We start from the raw sequence: 15,202 nt of genomic DNA on the forward strand, positions 1-15,202 counted from the left end.
TATAAGATTGGAAATGTTTTTAAATATGTTTTTAGAACTCAGATTTTAGAAAAAGTAATACCCAATAATGTATTGGAGAGATAATTACACAAATAATCAATTAAAAGAAACAAATCTCAGGGTTCTTATAAAAAAGTGTACCGTGAGTAGAGCAAGTAAAGGCGTAACAACACTTTAGTAATAGACGGTCTTTGAACTTCCATTTCAGCCCCTGAAAAATTGCCTGCTGGCGCCTTTAATTTAGGATTGAAAACCTATTTACGCTCAGGGAATCTTACAGAAGATAAGATTCTTGCAGTTACGTCACTACGTACCAGGTATTGATTTGCTCGCCCACGGTATCTTCGGTATTAACACACGCCAAAACTAATTTTAATCACTCAATCATCTAACACCCACCCACACTTCAGGAAAATCATTATGGTAGCATCCTTTTGAATAGTTATTTCGATTTATATTGAGTGGGCTGGTTTGCGTGGTACGGGCTGATATGTAAATACGTCAGTGGGAAAATCCTATTGACAAAAAAAAATAACACAAATTTCCGCCAGTGCATCCTGTTTGAAGATCCTTTTTTCATCAGGGAACTAAAATAGTGAACATTTGATATCTGACAAGAGTCGGTGTCGTCTCACAAAAATTCGAGCAAGCTAGTTAATCTCTCTTCACAAAAAAATCGAACGAACAAACAATAGCTAAATGGCAAAGCGAAATTCCAGAGAGAAAAATATATGTAGCAAACTGATCGCGAAATAAATATCGAGCAGGAAAACACTTCTAGCTTACCCATCAGATATCAAATGGTGAAAATCGGTGTGTGAAAATCGGTGCGAAGTATAGGCACGAGCGGAAAAAGGAAGCAAAGAGGGAAGGGACAGTGCGGCTTTCTTCCTTCGCAGTGATTTCACACGAGCGGTTTGGCTTGTCTCCGTTTTCTTTCCCGTTTTCGCTTCCTTCGTCTATCACAAGCCGGCTTAAAGAAGGCTAATCACGCCGCCATCTTAAGCTTCCGCTAAATACCGAGTCACTTAAAGAATCCATCTCTTCGGCTCGTGTTTGGCCGATTTTCACTTGTGCTGCGCTTGTGTTTGATCGACTGTAACTTGTGTTGCGCTTGTATGTTTGATCGATTCTAGCTTGCTTTTAAAAATTATTACGAGTAATTAACCACACATTTTATCAACATAATTTAATATTCCTTGAGCTCAAGACCATTGTATGATGTTTTGCAAATTTTCGCTGTATAAACGCTTTCGTTGTTCACGCTGTGTCAATGATGTTTAATACCTTCGAGATACGACATATAGACATAGATTTCTTGTAAAACCTAGACGCTACTTTGCCAAAAGCCAAAGTTTTGCAAAACTAGACCATATCCTTGATTATTGGTTTCCTGTTTCTCAGGACATTCTCACCCGACAAATAGGCTAAGTTTTGCAAAACTAGACGCTATCCAATTTATCTGGTTTCCTATTTCTCTCGACATTCTCATACGACAAATGGGCAAAGTTTTGCAAAACTATATGCTATCATCCCTGTGTTCTGTTTTCCTGTTTCTCTCCACATTCTCACACGACAAATAGGCAATGTTTTGCAAAGCTAGACGCTATCCTTGTTTTCTGGTTTCCTGTTTCTTTCCACAATCTCACGTGACAAACTTTTGCAAAACTAGACGCTATCCTTGTTTTCTGGTTTCCTGTTTCTCTTCACATTCTCACGCGACAAATAGGTAAAGTTTTTCAAAACTAGACGCTATTCTTGTTTTCTGGTTTCCTGTTTCTTGCGACATTCTCACACGACATATAGACAGAGTTCTGCGACCCCTCCCCCCCTTCGTCCCGCTCCCTATGCAACATCTTCTGCGCTATGTACTTTTCGTGTTTCATGCGGATTTCCAGCGAGTACGGTACATCCGGGACCAGCCAGTTTATCAGGAAGACCGTAAAGATGACTAGGTACTGGAAGATAATCACGAAAGCGAGGCGGGCCGCCAGGACGTAATAGAACTGTCGGCTGTACATGTATGGGCTCGTGGACTCGAAATACTCTTTGTACCTGAACGGGACAAACGAGTGTTCGTCTTACCAAGCAAAATTTAAAGGTGTTCATGGGTTTCCTGTGGTTGTACTGTCTTTCGATTCCTCCTCGTGGTAACCTGGGGCCGGTTCCTAGAAAGCAGGTTAGCGCCAACCCAGGGATAAATACGGCTATCTCGACATTTGAATGGATAAAAAAGGGCATTCATCCCTGGGTTAGCGTTAACCTTTCTAGGAACTTGGCCATGAACTGCCTTCGCAGGCTAGCGTGACTACGGTTTGTCGTATGGATGTGGATGTAACGACTTTGATTGCGTGACTCACCTGCAGTACGTGTTGCCAGAGGAATGTAAGGCCTTCGATTGCGTGACTTACCTGTAGTACTTGTTGTCATATGAATGTAACGCCTTTGATTGCGTGACTCAACTGCAGTACGTGTTGCCATAGGAATGTAAGGCCTTCGATTGCGTGACTTACCTGTAGAACTTGTTGTCATATGGATGCAACGCCTTTGATTGCGTGACTCAACTGCAGTACGTGTTGCCATAGGAATGTAAGGCCTTCGATTGCGTGACTTACCTGTAGTACGTGTTGTCATATGGATGCAACGCCTTTGATTGCGTGATTCAACTGCAGTACGTGTTGTCATATGGATGTAACGCCTTTGATTGCGTGACTCAACTGCAGTACGTGTTGTCATATGGATGTAATGGAGTGTGTACGTAGCTGCTTTGTCTCCTATTATCTTTGTTCTACAAAGGAGTTCTTTTGTCTCTATTCTTCTCGTTCTTTGTGTCAAGGTGCAGATATTGTTCATTTGCCCAATCAAATTGCAGTTTTTAAGAGCTGCGTACTGACCCATGTAATGTCTTTGATTGCGTGACTCACCTGCAGTACGTGTTGTCATATGGATGTAACGCCTTTGATTGCGTGAATCAACTGCATCACGTGTTGTAATATAGATGTAGATTGCGTGACTCAACTGCAGTACGTGTTGTCATATGGATGTAACGCCTTTGATTGCGTGACTCAACTGCAGTACGTGTCGTTATATGGGTGTAACACATTTGATTGCGTGACTCACCTGAACCGTACTGTTGTTACATGGATGTAACGCCCGTGATTGCGTAACTCACCTGCAGTACGTGTGGTCATATAGATGTAACGTCTTTGATTTCGTGACTCATCTGCAGTACGTGTTGAACATGAATGAAACGCCTTTGATTGCGTGATTTATAGATGAAACGCCTTTTATTGCGTGACTCACCTGAAATAAGTTTTGTCATACGCATTTAACGTCTTTGATTGCGTGATTACCTGCAGTACATACGTGTTGTTATATGGACGTAACGCCTTTGATTGCGTGATTTATGGATGTAACGCCTTTTATTGCGTGACTCACCTGCAATAAGTGTTGTCATACGCATGTAACGTCTTTGATTGCGTGACTCACCTGCAATAAGTGTTGTCATACGCATGTAACGTCTTTGATTGCGTGACTCACCAGCAATAAGTGTTGTCATACGCATTTAACGTCTTTGATTGCGTGACTCACCTGCAGTACGTGTTGTTACATGAATGAAACGCCTTTGATTGCGTGACTCAACTGCACCGTACTGTTGTTATATGGATGTAACGGCCGCGATTTCGTGACTTACCTGCAGTACGTGTTGTTATATGGTAAATTCTGGAATGGATCCTGCGGTAAGGACTGCCTCTCAAAATCACGCACGTTGAAGGACGACAAACTGTTGTTGACGTATCCATTCAGTGACCCGTCTGGGCTGTACGCTACGGTATACACCAGCCTAGAAGGAAATTTAATGTCACGTGACAGATATAAGAAACTGTTTCACGTGACCCGTCTGGGCAGTACGCTACGGTATACAACCAGCCTAAAAGGAAATGTCACGTGACACAGATAGGGAACTGTCTTGTATCACGTGATGCCAGAACTGCGTATAGAAAAATTACATGACACATGTCAGGGAAGGAATTGTCACTGAGGAGGTGGCAATCCTCGTCGCTGTGATAATGCAAGCACAAATTGATAGGTGCTTGTATTTTTCATAACAAATACAGCTATTAGCATATTGGGAGAGTACCTTAGGACATCATTAAGTCTATTGGGGCACAATTGAGTGCCGTGCTTATGGATAATTGCAAGCAAAGGTGGATTTATTGGGATTTTATTTTGTTTGGCTTTGTCCCGGATGATAAAACAATTTTTAAAATAGTGTTTACACTGCTATACTGGGTCTGTATGACCTGGAATTGATTTGTTTCGCTTTGGGATGAGAAGACAAACTGACTGTTGGGAGAGGCGTGCTGACTGGCCCTCCCGGGCGAATTTTTCCATGTTTCTCCAAGAATGCTTTGCAATGTTTTATGTCATGGCAGCAAGATGGTTTCAAAGCCTTCACGGAGTGAAAACATTGTGTTTTGAGGCCATGGACTTACTTGGATGATCAAAATAAAAGCATTTTGAAATTTGTCAAAGAACCTGAGCTATTATTTGGCTGAAAATTACTTAGTAGTTGCTATCACCTTATATAGATGCAAATCTTCAAGACCACTTATCCCTTAGACTGATACCTGATTCATGATAGACTGATTCATCTCGTTGTGAACATTTTGCATTTATGCATTTTTTTGGTTGTGGGTACTTCCCAAAGCCGATACAGGCCGGTTGAGTTGGTAATGGGATAAAATCAAAACGTATAAGCCTGAAAACAAAATAATAACATTATCCTATAACTTACCGTGGGATAAACTCAGACGTGAAAGCAATGACGAATGAGTTGACAAGAATTGCGAATCTGCTTAACGTCTGTAATATACCCAGCCAGGAACCGATATTACGAGCCCGCTCTGCTACGGGCCTGCGGGTAGTCACCACAAAGTTGATGGCGTCGATTCGAAGTTCCAGGATGTTGTTGAGTAATGCAAACAATGGGGCCAGCGGAAACGCGGCTACAAACATGGTTACGAAGCCAAACTGGAGAACTGCAATAGGTTAGACGATGAATAAAAAGCTATTGGCAAAAGCATATAACTTATCTCCCCCCCTCGGGGAGCTTAAACCCATGGATCCCCCCCCCCTAATATGTTTAATATATTGCCCCCCTCCTCCATCGGAATGGTGCGACCCTTCGAGAAATGCTTAATCCGTCATTGGTTACTTTCTTTTACGATGATTACAGTTTAAGGGAGGGAGGTTGTCTATAAGTAGAGATGTCCGCTTAGTAGAGTGTCAGTAAAAAGAGGCTAAACGCTCGCCGCACTTAGACAGGTTTAGACACATAACACGGTGCGGCGTTCAAGAGATCAAATGGCCATGCCTACGTTGAGATCTAGTTCAACTGCCTTTTCAACCGAGCAGCGATCTGTGTTTTTCCCCTCCCATTCCAGTTAGTTATATTGTTTCTTGTATAGTATTCTACTGAGTAACAGTGTGACGGGAGCCCAGGGTGGGGCGGTGACATGGTTGCCATGGTTACCGAGACCAGTAATACGGTTGCCATAATTACCGAGATCAGTAATATTGGGCACCCGCTCGTCAAGTCATTAAGTGTTGGTGAGTTTAACCGGGGGATGACTGTATAAAGGACTTCTTATTGATATAAGCATAAGTTAGACAGAAATGCGGACAGACGAACAGACAGAAAGACCGGACAGACAGGCATGCAGGGACTAACAACTTCTGCTGTGACGTACCCATATCGTGGTACTCATAGAACATCCTAAAGTCTGGTTCCGGGTTAAGGAGGTAGTCCAACTCCCAGCGATCCAGTTCCCCTGTTTCCAGAAGATTTCGTTGAGATCTGCGATTCCACCACCGCCATAAACATCTAAGGCAAAATGAAAGCATTAAAGAATTGAAAGAATAAAAAGGTTTGATATATAGACATATTGGTGATAATTAACATGGTAATGAAGATGATAGCGATTAATGGTAAAGCTTATGATGAATGAGGTAGCTTTACGTAGATGTGTTTTACTAGTGATGATTACAATGATTATGATGACGATTCTAATCTAACCGCGATCAAGATGATTAAAAACAAATTAATGTTTATGGTGGTGGCAGTGGAAAGATAGTGGCATTATTAATTCCGGTGATGCTGATGACGATGACGACGACGATGCTGATGACGACGACGTTGATAAGGATAACAATGAGGATGATGATGAGAGGATGGTGGTAAAGATCATGATGATTTCTATGACGAGCAGAAGAATAGATAGTTACTGTATGGCGAGTTTTAATCATTTATGATAAAAATTATGCAGTGCCTTATGAACATCAAATAAATAAAAACAAGAGAGAAAGTAAAACATATTCAGGTTTAAAATACCTTTAATATACCAGAATTCAGCCATTTATACCTTATCGACGAAAACCTGCAGGTCACGTCAACGAAACACTGGGGGTCACGTCAACGAAATACTGCGGGTCACGTCCACAAGAAACAGTGGGTCACGTCAACGAAACACTGTGGGTCACGTCAACGAAACACTGTGGGTCACTTCAACGAAACACTGTGGGTCACGTCAACGAAACACTGTGGGTCACGTCAACGAAACACTGTGGGTCACGTCAAGGAAACACTGCGGGTCACTTCAACGAAACACTGTGGGTCACGTCAACGAAACACTGTAGGTCATGCCAACGAAACACTGTGGGTCACGTCAACGAAACACTGTAGGTCATGTCAACGAAACACTGCGGGTCACTTCAACGAAACACTGTGGGTCACGTCAACGAAACACTGCGGGTCACGTCAACTAAAAACGATGTGGGTCACGTCAACGTAATACTGCGGGTCGCGTCAACGAAACACTTCGGATTACGACACAAGGGTTCTCGAGTGCAACCTTATTTGAAATAGGTGTAAGTACTTACGGTAATACAATCTTTATGATGAGTGAAATGGCCTGCTTCCCTCCAAGAATAATAGCCAGCTGAATGCACAACTCGATCAGACATCCCGAAGGGTCACACCCCTCAAGCCGGCCTCCCCCTATCCGAGTGTACCTTCCGGGCACGCCAACGATCATGGCACTCTTAAAGAACGCGATATAAAACAACGACGAGTACATATTGACGGACTGAAACAAAAACATCTTGAAGGTCAGTGCGTCCGTGTACTGCGTCCTAGTGCGCGGGTTTTCCCAGTTGGTGAGAAAGACCGCGATATAGTTGTACACATAGCTTAGAATGGTTATTGCGACCAAGTTGATAGTGGACGCAGTTATTGAGGTAATGACTCGCGCGCCTCGGCGGACATCCTCGCGAGGGTACGAGTGTAACGCGGCAGACATTGCAGCTCTGTAGACGATGACCCCTACGACTGCAGCAATAACAAGCAGGATCATCAGGAGAACGACCACAAATGCACACGTCTGTTTGATCAATTGCTTCGCGTAGGGGACAAAAGGCTCCAAGATACCAGTGATTGGATTGGGTCGGCGCTCTTTCACCGCTTCCACAAATTGTGGTCTCGCAGGCTCCAATTCCTCGTCGAAGTCAAGCATGTCCCACTCGAAGGCGAGGCTGGTCTGCTGGCGTTTCCAGACCTCCAAGAAGAGCGAGGACCACAAGGCCATGAAGGCAGCGAAGAAGACTGTCCCCTCGTGGTCGAATAAGTGTGTGATCTTGGAGTATCTGCAGCTCGTGTGAAGCGACCAGTAACTGCAGTCGACGTCGCAGAGAGGACACATGTAAAATAGTTTCTCGTTTGCCTTATCGCAGATTTCTTTCGCAGGAACAAAGCTTTCGATACTCGCTAGACCGCCTATAAAACAAAACAAGCCAACCAAAGCAGCAATAACGAGCATCAGGTTGTAAGTCCCTAACCACGCAAAGTAGAACCCGACGCGCGTTCCAAAGTAACTCTTGATTTCATTCAGCGGCTGGAAGCGATACCATTGGCGGAACGACGCCCACGAGTACTGTAAATACTCCCGATGATTTGCCGAAGAGTCGGTAGGGTACGAGGTCGATAATCCTTCGTGAAGCGGATACGCAGCCCCGTAGACTCCTCGATGAAGCAAACGGTCGATTCCAAAATCGTCTGGCTCCGATGAAAACCGGCACAATCTTAGAATCCGAGCAACGATTCGACTCCGATCAAGATCCGAAAAGAACTTATCCTTGTCGGATATGAGAAATGAGTCTTTTTTGTCGCGAGAGAATAATCCGTGTACGAAGCGCTTCTCCTTTGTGATGCCACACGAAGGTGGGTCGAAAATCTTCGACCAATTAGAAATGAGTTCCGGGATTTTATCGAATCCCTGTGCCGCTGGAGGTGGGCTCGCCTCACGTAGTGGAAAACGAAGCAGCATCTTCTCTGCAAACCTCGTCAGGACGTCCCAAGGCGCGTGGATGAGAACAAAGACTTTGTTGACCTCCTAGGAATAAAAAGAGATAAATAACTCTAGAAAATAAAATAAGCTAAGAATGTTAGACCCGATTGATACGTCGATCATGTCATGCCAAACTTAATTATTTAGATTTGGGCAAACAGTTCAACATCTGGATCAAATAAGTTCTGCACGCCACGATATACCACAGGTAGCCCAAGCTCTGTCAATGAGTAATTGGAACCGAAAGCCTCATTGACCGTAAATAGAGACAACATATGGACTTTTTACTTTATGCTAGTATTCTTCCATAAAAATGTTATAAATTTAATCCAATTAATTTGTAATAATTAATTTGGGGCCGCTTTAGCGGAAGAATACTTGCATAAAGTAACAACTTCAATGAGCAGGTCGGTTCAAATTACTAATTGATAGAGCCTGGGCTACCTGTGGATATAATCGGCACGGCGCTTAACGACATCCTCGGGAACCCAGGGCGTCGAGGTCAGTGGGAGGCGCGAGAACGAGGCGGCGGAGGGGACGGGATCGTTCGTCCTCGTTCTCTGGCGTCGTTGGGTTCCCGAGGATGGGAAACGGATACGTCAGTTTTTTCTGGGCCGGCTTCTAAGAAAGCAGATTAACGCTAACCCAGGGATGAATGTCCCTTTTATCCAATCGTATGTCGAGTTACCCGTATTTTTGCTTGGTTAGCGCTAACCTGCTTTCCAGGAATCGGCCCATGGCAAAAGCATTGTGCCGAATGTGTGTGTTTTTTGGTCTACACAAATAGACAGTCTGGCCGCCTATAAAGTCGGGCGCTTCCTTTGTTCTGTCGTGAGAATCGCGCCGGAAGGAATTCTTGTAGGAAGTGTAGAGCAGCCGGTAAAACACTGAATCTCCAAGCATGGCTATTTGGCTTCATCACACAGCTTCAGAGATGGCGGTCTCAAAGTGAACCATGCGATCGTTAGACCCGATTCGGCACAGCACTCCAGCACGGCTAAACTTTTGATATGAATTTTCGAATACCATATTTATTTTGATGTTGTGCAGCAGTGAAACTCCACATAAACTTAGCTTTGACTACTCGCAACGGTTAAGCGCGATTCATTTAGTGCGACGTCTGAGTTATACAATTATATTTGGCACGGCAGGAGCGGGACGTAAAATCAGGCCTTGAACGTGAAGGCATAATCGCACTTGGGCCGCATTCTCGGGTAAAAAGCACTGCCCGATATCAAACTCGAAACTGGAATGTAGTCCAATAGCAAAAAAATAACAGTAACTCAGGCAGTCTTTAAATTCATTCTCAGGCTCATTAAGAAATGTTTCATTTCGGTGAAATGCTACAGTTAATTTACCCTGGGTATCAATGGTCGCTCAAATCGTTGTCGCCGCGAAGCTCGGAGCCTCTGGTACCCAGGGTACAGATAATTTAAATATTTTCCAGTTTAAACCCGCAAAGTTAATTATTCTTCTGACAGCTGTCATAAGAAACCCTGACATTCGGCTAAGCTTTATTCCCCCCTTCACTATTTGGTTCGTTTTAACGAACCGAAGTTTTGTCGAATCAATGTGAGATTTCGGGGTAGTAACACATGGTCTCGTGTTATTTTGCTCGACAGAGGAGATCCGAGAGGTTTTCCCAAATTCTGGAGCCTTAGAAAATTTTGAAGAGCTGACGTCCATGTCAAAACATAAACAAATTAAATTATTTACAAATCACAACAAAAATATGCTCACCTCGTTCAAATCAGAATCAGTGTGCTGAAGCAGTAAGCCTTCTTTTATCAAGTGTTCTTCAAAATTCCGTCGCATTTCCGCCTTTTCTTCTTCATCTCTTATTTCTTCCTCGTCTTTTCCTTTAGTTTCCTCGTAAACCATCACAAAGTCCACTATTTTTCCTTCGCTTATGAGGTTACTATCTCCTGGTCTCGGTGGATTTGAGTTGCCATTTCTCGCGATATTTTCTCCTTTTTCGAGTAACTCTATTTCGTCCGCCATGTTTGTTGTTTTAGTGTCGAGGACTCTGGAATCTTCGATATTCTTCGGGACAACTGTTACCGCTCGTACAAAACTTCTATTGCGCTTTACTTTCTTGGCAAAATCTTCACAGCTTCCCTCACATGCATCACTTAGAGGCACAATCACCGCTGGATTCTCCTGAGAAAAGAAAACACCGTTTTGCATTTTTTTTCTCGTAGAATTGCTTTCACATGGATAGTAAATTTGATTTCGCTTGGCGACACATTTTCCAAACTATAGCGTTAATGTTTGCCACGGTGGTAATGCAACAACCTGTTGTTTGTTATAATTCCCGGGATGTTAGATAAATATTTAATGATACTGGCTTTGTTTTTTTTTTTTTTTCATTTCCTGCTAAAGCCCCCCCCCCCCCCCCCTAAAACTTGAATACCAAAAGGTAGTTAGGAAGGCTTTGCTTTTTGCGCGAGACACATTAAAAAAAATAAGGTCATCGCTACAATCTTTACAGGTAATAAGATTTTCTTTTTATAATTAATAAATTATAATTTTCTCTTAGCTAGTCCTTTTCTTTTTATGTTGGAAAAAACTTATTGACTTTTGAGTACAAGGAAATAAAAGATGAATAAAAAACATCTAGACTATCGACGGAATTTGGTGTGCTGATGTGATCATCATATATCTATTCCAGTACTAAGTCCTAAAATCTATAAAAGAGGATTAGCAAAAACGGTATCACAAGCAAATATCAAAATAGCAACATTGAAAAATCAAAAACGTAGAATTTAGTGTGGTAAAATAATTAAAACATCTGATAATATCATCAGTTAGATTGTGCTAAAGATATGTTATTTACCAGTCATATTTGTGGACCCCTCACGATTTCTTGGTATGTGACCAATTATCAGATAACGGTTGAACCTCTATATAACGGACACCCTCGGAACCGTGAAAAGTGTCCGTTAAATAAAGGTTTCCAATTAATGGAGGTCGACTTTTTTAAACAAATTTGAGAGTGAACACTTTTTTTACTGACTTTCACTACCTTAAGAGCGCATAAAAAGGGTCTCCGTATACTCTTTGCGCAATTTTTCGTATTGCTCGAGACGCGATGGCAATGTACAAAACTACAAAGCATTTTGCGCATATAAACTGAAACAAACAAAGGTGATGTACACGAAGTACACAAATAGAAGAAGTCAGTAGGTAGTGTAATAAGGCTTGCTTTCGTTAGTGCAAGAAACAGGAGGAATGATGTTGATCTGGGCCGGGTTAACGCTAACCCAGGGACGAATGCCCTTTTTATCCAATCAAATGTCAGGATGGCTGTATTTATCCTTGGTGTTAGCGCTAACCTGTTTTTTTTTTTTAGAAGCTGGCCCCAGGACTTTACCTTTACTTCTAACAAGGTATACACGTGATAAAAAGGGCGAGCTCGCAGGATATTGGGAATCCGCCAGGTCCTTAGGCACTCTTTGTACCATATATGGTAACAATTCTGTATTTCTTGTAACATTTAAAAGTGCGTTGTTCCTTCATACATAGATAGGCACGAATTTTTTAAACACCGTGTAGCTCTACTTATAGTAAAAGAAGCGGTTGATTTTATTAACGAGTACAGACCACGTGTGAAGTGTGCAGTGGTTGGTCAATACTTGAAAATGTAAACAATTTAAAGGAAAGCCTTGAATTGAATTAAATGATACAAAGCGAATGTTCTTTGCCATGAAACTAAGGGAACAGGTGGGAAAGATAAGTAGGTCAGGAAGGCTTTGGAGAAAAAAAAATTTCAATTTTTAATCAAAATTCCTAAACGTAAGTCAAGTAGCATGGTTACGGTGTTCGCTGACTTGCATTAGCATAGGTAATCAGATTGCCAACCCAGCAGAGCTAAGGACCTCCTACTAGAGTGTGTATTGTCCTACGTGGAACGTTAATGCTACTACTAATAGTCAATGTTTCTACGTGGAACGTTAAAATGCTACTAGTAATAGTCAATGTTTCTACGTGGAACGTTAAAATGCTACTAGTAATAGTCAATGTTTCCTTATTAAAAGAAGTTTACAGACAGAAGACTCCTGTAAGTTTACCAACTTAATGGATAGTCGAAGACAGATATCCATAGCTGTCAACTTGGACAGATATCTTGTAAAATCGGGTGAAATTCAGTGAATATGAGAGCCAATGCGGTTAAATACAGAGAATGTATGAACATTCTAACAAAAATTAGGCTTGTGCTGAGGTCCAAAATCTTGTGACACCCACCTAATGTGGGTGAGTTGATAACTATGGGCTGTCCACGTGGAACGTTGATAATAACAAAAGTCAATGTTTTTTTTATTAAAAGAAAAGTGTACAGACAGAAGACTCCTGTAAGTTTACCCAACTTAATGAAAAGTTGAAGACAGATCATCTTAACCAATTTCCGAAACATGGTGCGATCCAATCAAAGTCGTTTTTTACTAATCCTTAAAACACTAAGTGAATCAATAAAAAACAAAAAATGAAATTAAGAATGTTTTTCCTCGGATAAAGGTGAGTTAATATCTAGACATATATAGCTTACTACAATTAGTAAAATTTATTCCAATTTATTCCAATATAACCGGTCTTTATAGCAGTAAAGACTGCGATCCCTATTACCCTAGTTTATAGAATGTCATTTGCGCCAGCAATAAAGAAGAGACAGCTCCTCGTGCCCTTTATCTTGGTCAAATTATTGTAGATGTTCGCCATATTATGTAGCTTCTGCTAATGTGAGTGTCATCTCCTTTGTGCCTACAATCGAGTCAGATTCATTGACAATTTTATTGTTCTCGATGTGTCTTCAATAACGATTTTGTAAAATTCTGTAAATTGTATAGCATCGCAATAACTTTGATTGGCATAACACAGCTTGTTTGCTTACTTAGATTCATTATTCTGTAAAATAAAGTTTCTAGGCAATGTATATCCTTAGTGGTTTATGTCGTTATGGATTTCCATGGCAAGATATAATAAAAAAAAGTCTCGTAATATGTAACAACGGTGTCCGCTGAATAAAGTTAAAGAATACAGAGAGATCGTTGAAGACAGAACTGTGAAAATGTTTCCGCTCCCAGTTAACAGAAGTGTTCGCTAAATGGAGGTATCATTTACTGAGTTTAAGTGGCAAAAAAATCAGGACTTTAGATGGTGTTCGCTTATTAGGAGGTTGTCTGCTTAATAGCTGTTAATAGTGGTTCCACTGTATTTCTAATAGTTTGGAGAATCGGAATGCCAAGAAGTCCCAGTGGGGCAGAAGATCACACCCCTACAGCAGGTCAAGGAGACGTTCTATGAATAAATTATTCTGGTACTAAAAAAGATCCAGCAGATAATAGAGTCAATGGTTAAATTTATAATTATATCCAAGGTGACATTTAGTACGGATTCCATTTGAGTAAATTAGGAATCATGCCCTATTTTTCAATTATCAAGGTTTCAAGAAGTTAAAAGCAAAGCAGACATATGTTTATTTTTATTTTCTTTGTTTTTCAGGTTTTGGCTTCTGATACTTTGGTTGAGATGAGGGGCAAATTATTGATTTTGTTCGGCAGGTTGGAGGGGGTTGCTATATAACAAGAATTTCAGAATGGTTGAAGGAGGTGGTGTATTATGTGGCTGTTGTTTTGTTATAGATAACTACAGTAGAACTCACCTAAATCTCTCCATAAAAAGTCTGATATGTACTGTATGTCCGACATCCCAGGTGCAAAATTTTGTGGGAAATTTGTCCAAGTGCCATTCCTTAGGGTGCAGGCCCGTGGCCTGGGGGGTTTGGGGGGTTTGGGAGAACCCCCCCCCCCCCCCTCCACTCGACTGGAAGGTGTGCTCTAATTAAGGAAAATTGACCACCACTACAGGGTAGGACTAGCTACCTAAGAGAAAATTTTCCACTTTATGGCTAAACGAAGCCTCCGCTCAAAACCCTGCCTACGGGCCTGGGTTATCTCAAATTTGTCGTGAACCAGAAATAAATTGATTCAGCAAAAAAACCTACAAAGTGAAAAAAAATCCTAAAATTAATCTTGTGATTTCTAGATGTTATTTTTACCTTTATATCATTACTTTTTGTTTACTAAAGAGGGTATATGTTTTTCTCTACATGACATACTTAATGGTTTCAATAAACATACTTTACAAAAAAAATATTTAGTTACTATTACTCAAAATAGTTTCCGTACTTTGACAAACAACATGTGATAATAACATGAATTTATACTCTTTCAGGCTTTAAAGATATTAACAATGATAAGGAAAATACCCGAGCCATTAACACGCAAATTCTAAAACTTGCAATGTCCTTTATACAAAAAAAAAATCATTAAGCTGAAACAAAATATAAATGGAAACATTAACAAAGATACAAATTATGCTGATATATTGGGTGACTTTTTCCGAAATAATTATAAATAGGAATGGCTACAAAAATATAGCCCGACACTAGAGAACATACTGTATAAATCTATTCAGGCACTTTTCTTCCGTAAATAGTTATATCTTATGTGAAGTCGTAAGCTGATATTTGCATTGTTGTAATGAACACGACAGAGCAACCATCGAATTCGAATTTGACACATGCAAATTTCATGACAGCGAAACCAAAAAAGAAAAATATGCTGACATACCTGAGTATGCTTAAAAAGTGAAACCTCGGAAGTGTTTTACACTCACGGCCCCAGAGAAGACACCACAAGATAACCACGCCGAGATGGATGGATTTCGCTGACAGTGACAAGCAAACTCCGAAACCAGAATAAATTTAGTTCACCACAGGGACACCATCATTGGAAAAC

At 41.2% G+C, this 15,202-nt stretch overlaps 1 protein-coding gene across 3 annotated transcripts; it reads right to left on the reverse strand.

Annotated features, from left to right (window-relative positions):
* Positions 1-1,174: 1,174 nt before the first annotated feature.
* LOC5520547 (anoctamin-4) lies at positions 1,175-15,153 on the reverse strand. 3 transcript variants are annotated; one of them, XM_048720388.1, is made up of 7 exons: positions 15,035-15,153; positions 10,146-10,565; positions 6,943-8,450; positions 5,754-5,887; positions 4,799-5,042; positions 3,695-3,844; positions 1,175-2,055 (listed from the first exon to the last, which is right to left on the reverse strand). In XM_048720388.1, the coding sequence occupies exons 2-7, from the start codon at positions 10,404-10,406 to the stop codon at positions 1,746-1,748; spliced, it is 2,607 nt and encodes an 868-aa protein (XP_048576345.1). In that variant the 5' UTR covers positions 10,407-10,565; positions 15,035-15,153; the 3' UTR covers positions 1,175-1,745. The 3 variants fall into 3 exon arrangements, with proteins under 3 accessions (XP_048576345.1, XP_048576346.1, XP_032221425.2); XM_048720389.1 differs by lacking the exon at positions 15,035-15,153 and adding an exon at positions 14,065-14,146; XM_032365534.2 differs by lacking the exon at positions 15,035-15,153 and adding an exon at positions 11,779-12,043.
* Between the last annotated feature and the right edge of the window lie 49 nt (positions 15,154-15,202).

The sequence above is a fragment of the Nematostella vectensis genome, chromosome 12 (assembly GCF_932526225.1).
Source record: "Nematostella vectensis chromosome 12, jaNemVect1.1, whole genome shotgun sequence".
In the NCBI taxonomy this organism is placed as follows: Eukaryota; Metazoa; Cnidaria; class Anthozoa; order Actiniaria; family Edwardsiidae; genus Nematostella; species Nematostella vectensis.

Coding starts and splice junctions, on each gene's coding strand:
- LOC5520547 (XM_032365534.2), bottom strand. CDS start 11,901: ATGTTACAAGAAATACAGAATTGTTACCATATATGGTACAAAGAGTGC. Junction 3,845..4,798: donor ACGTCTGAGTTTATCCCACG/GTAAGTTATAGG, acceptor ATTTCCTTCTAG/GCTGGTGTATACCGTAGCGT. Junction 2,056..3,694: donor TATAACAACACGTACTGCAG/GTAAGTCACGAA, acceptor TGTCCCGTTCAG/GTACAAAGAGTATTTCGAGT.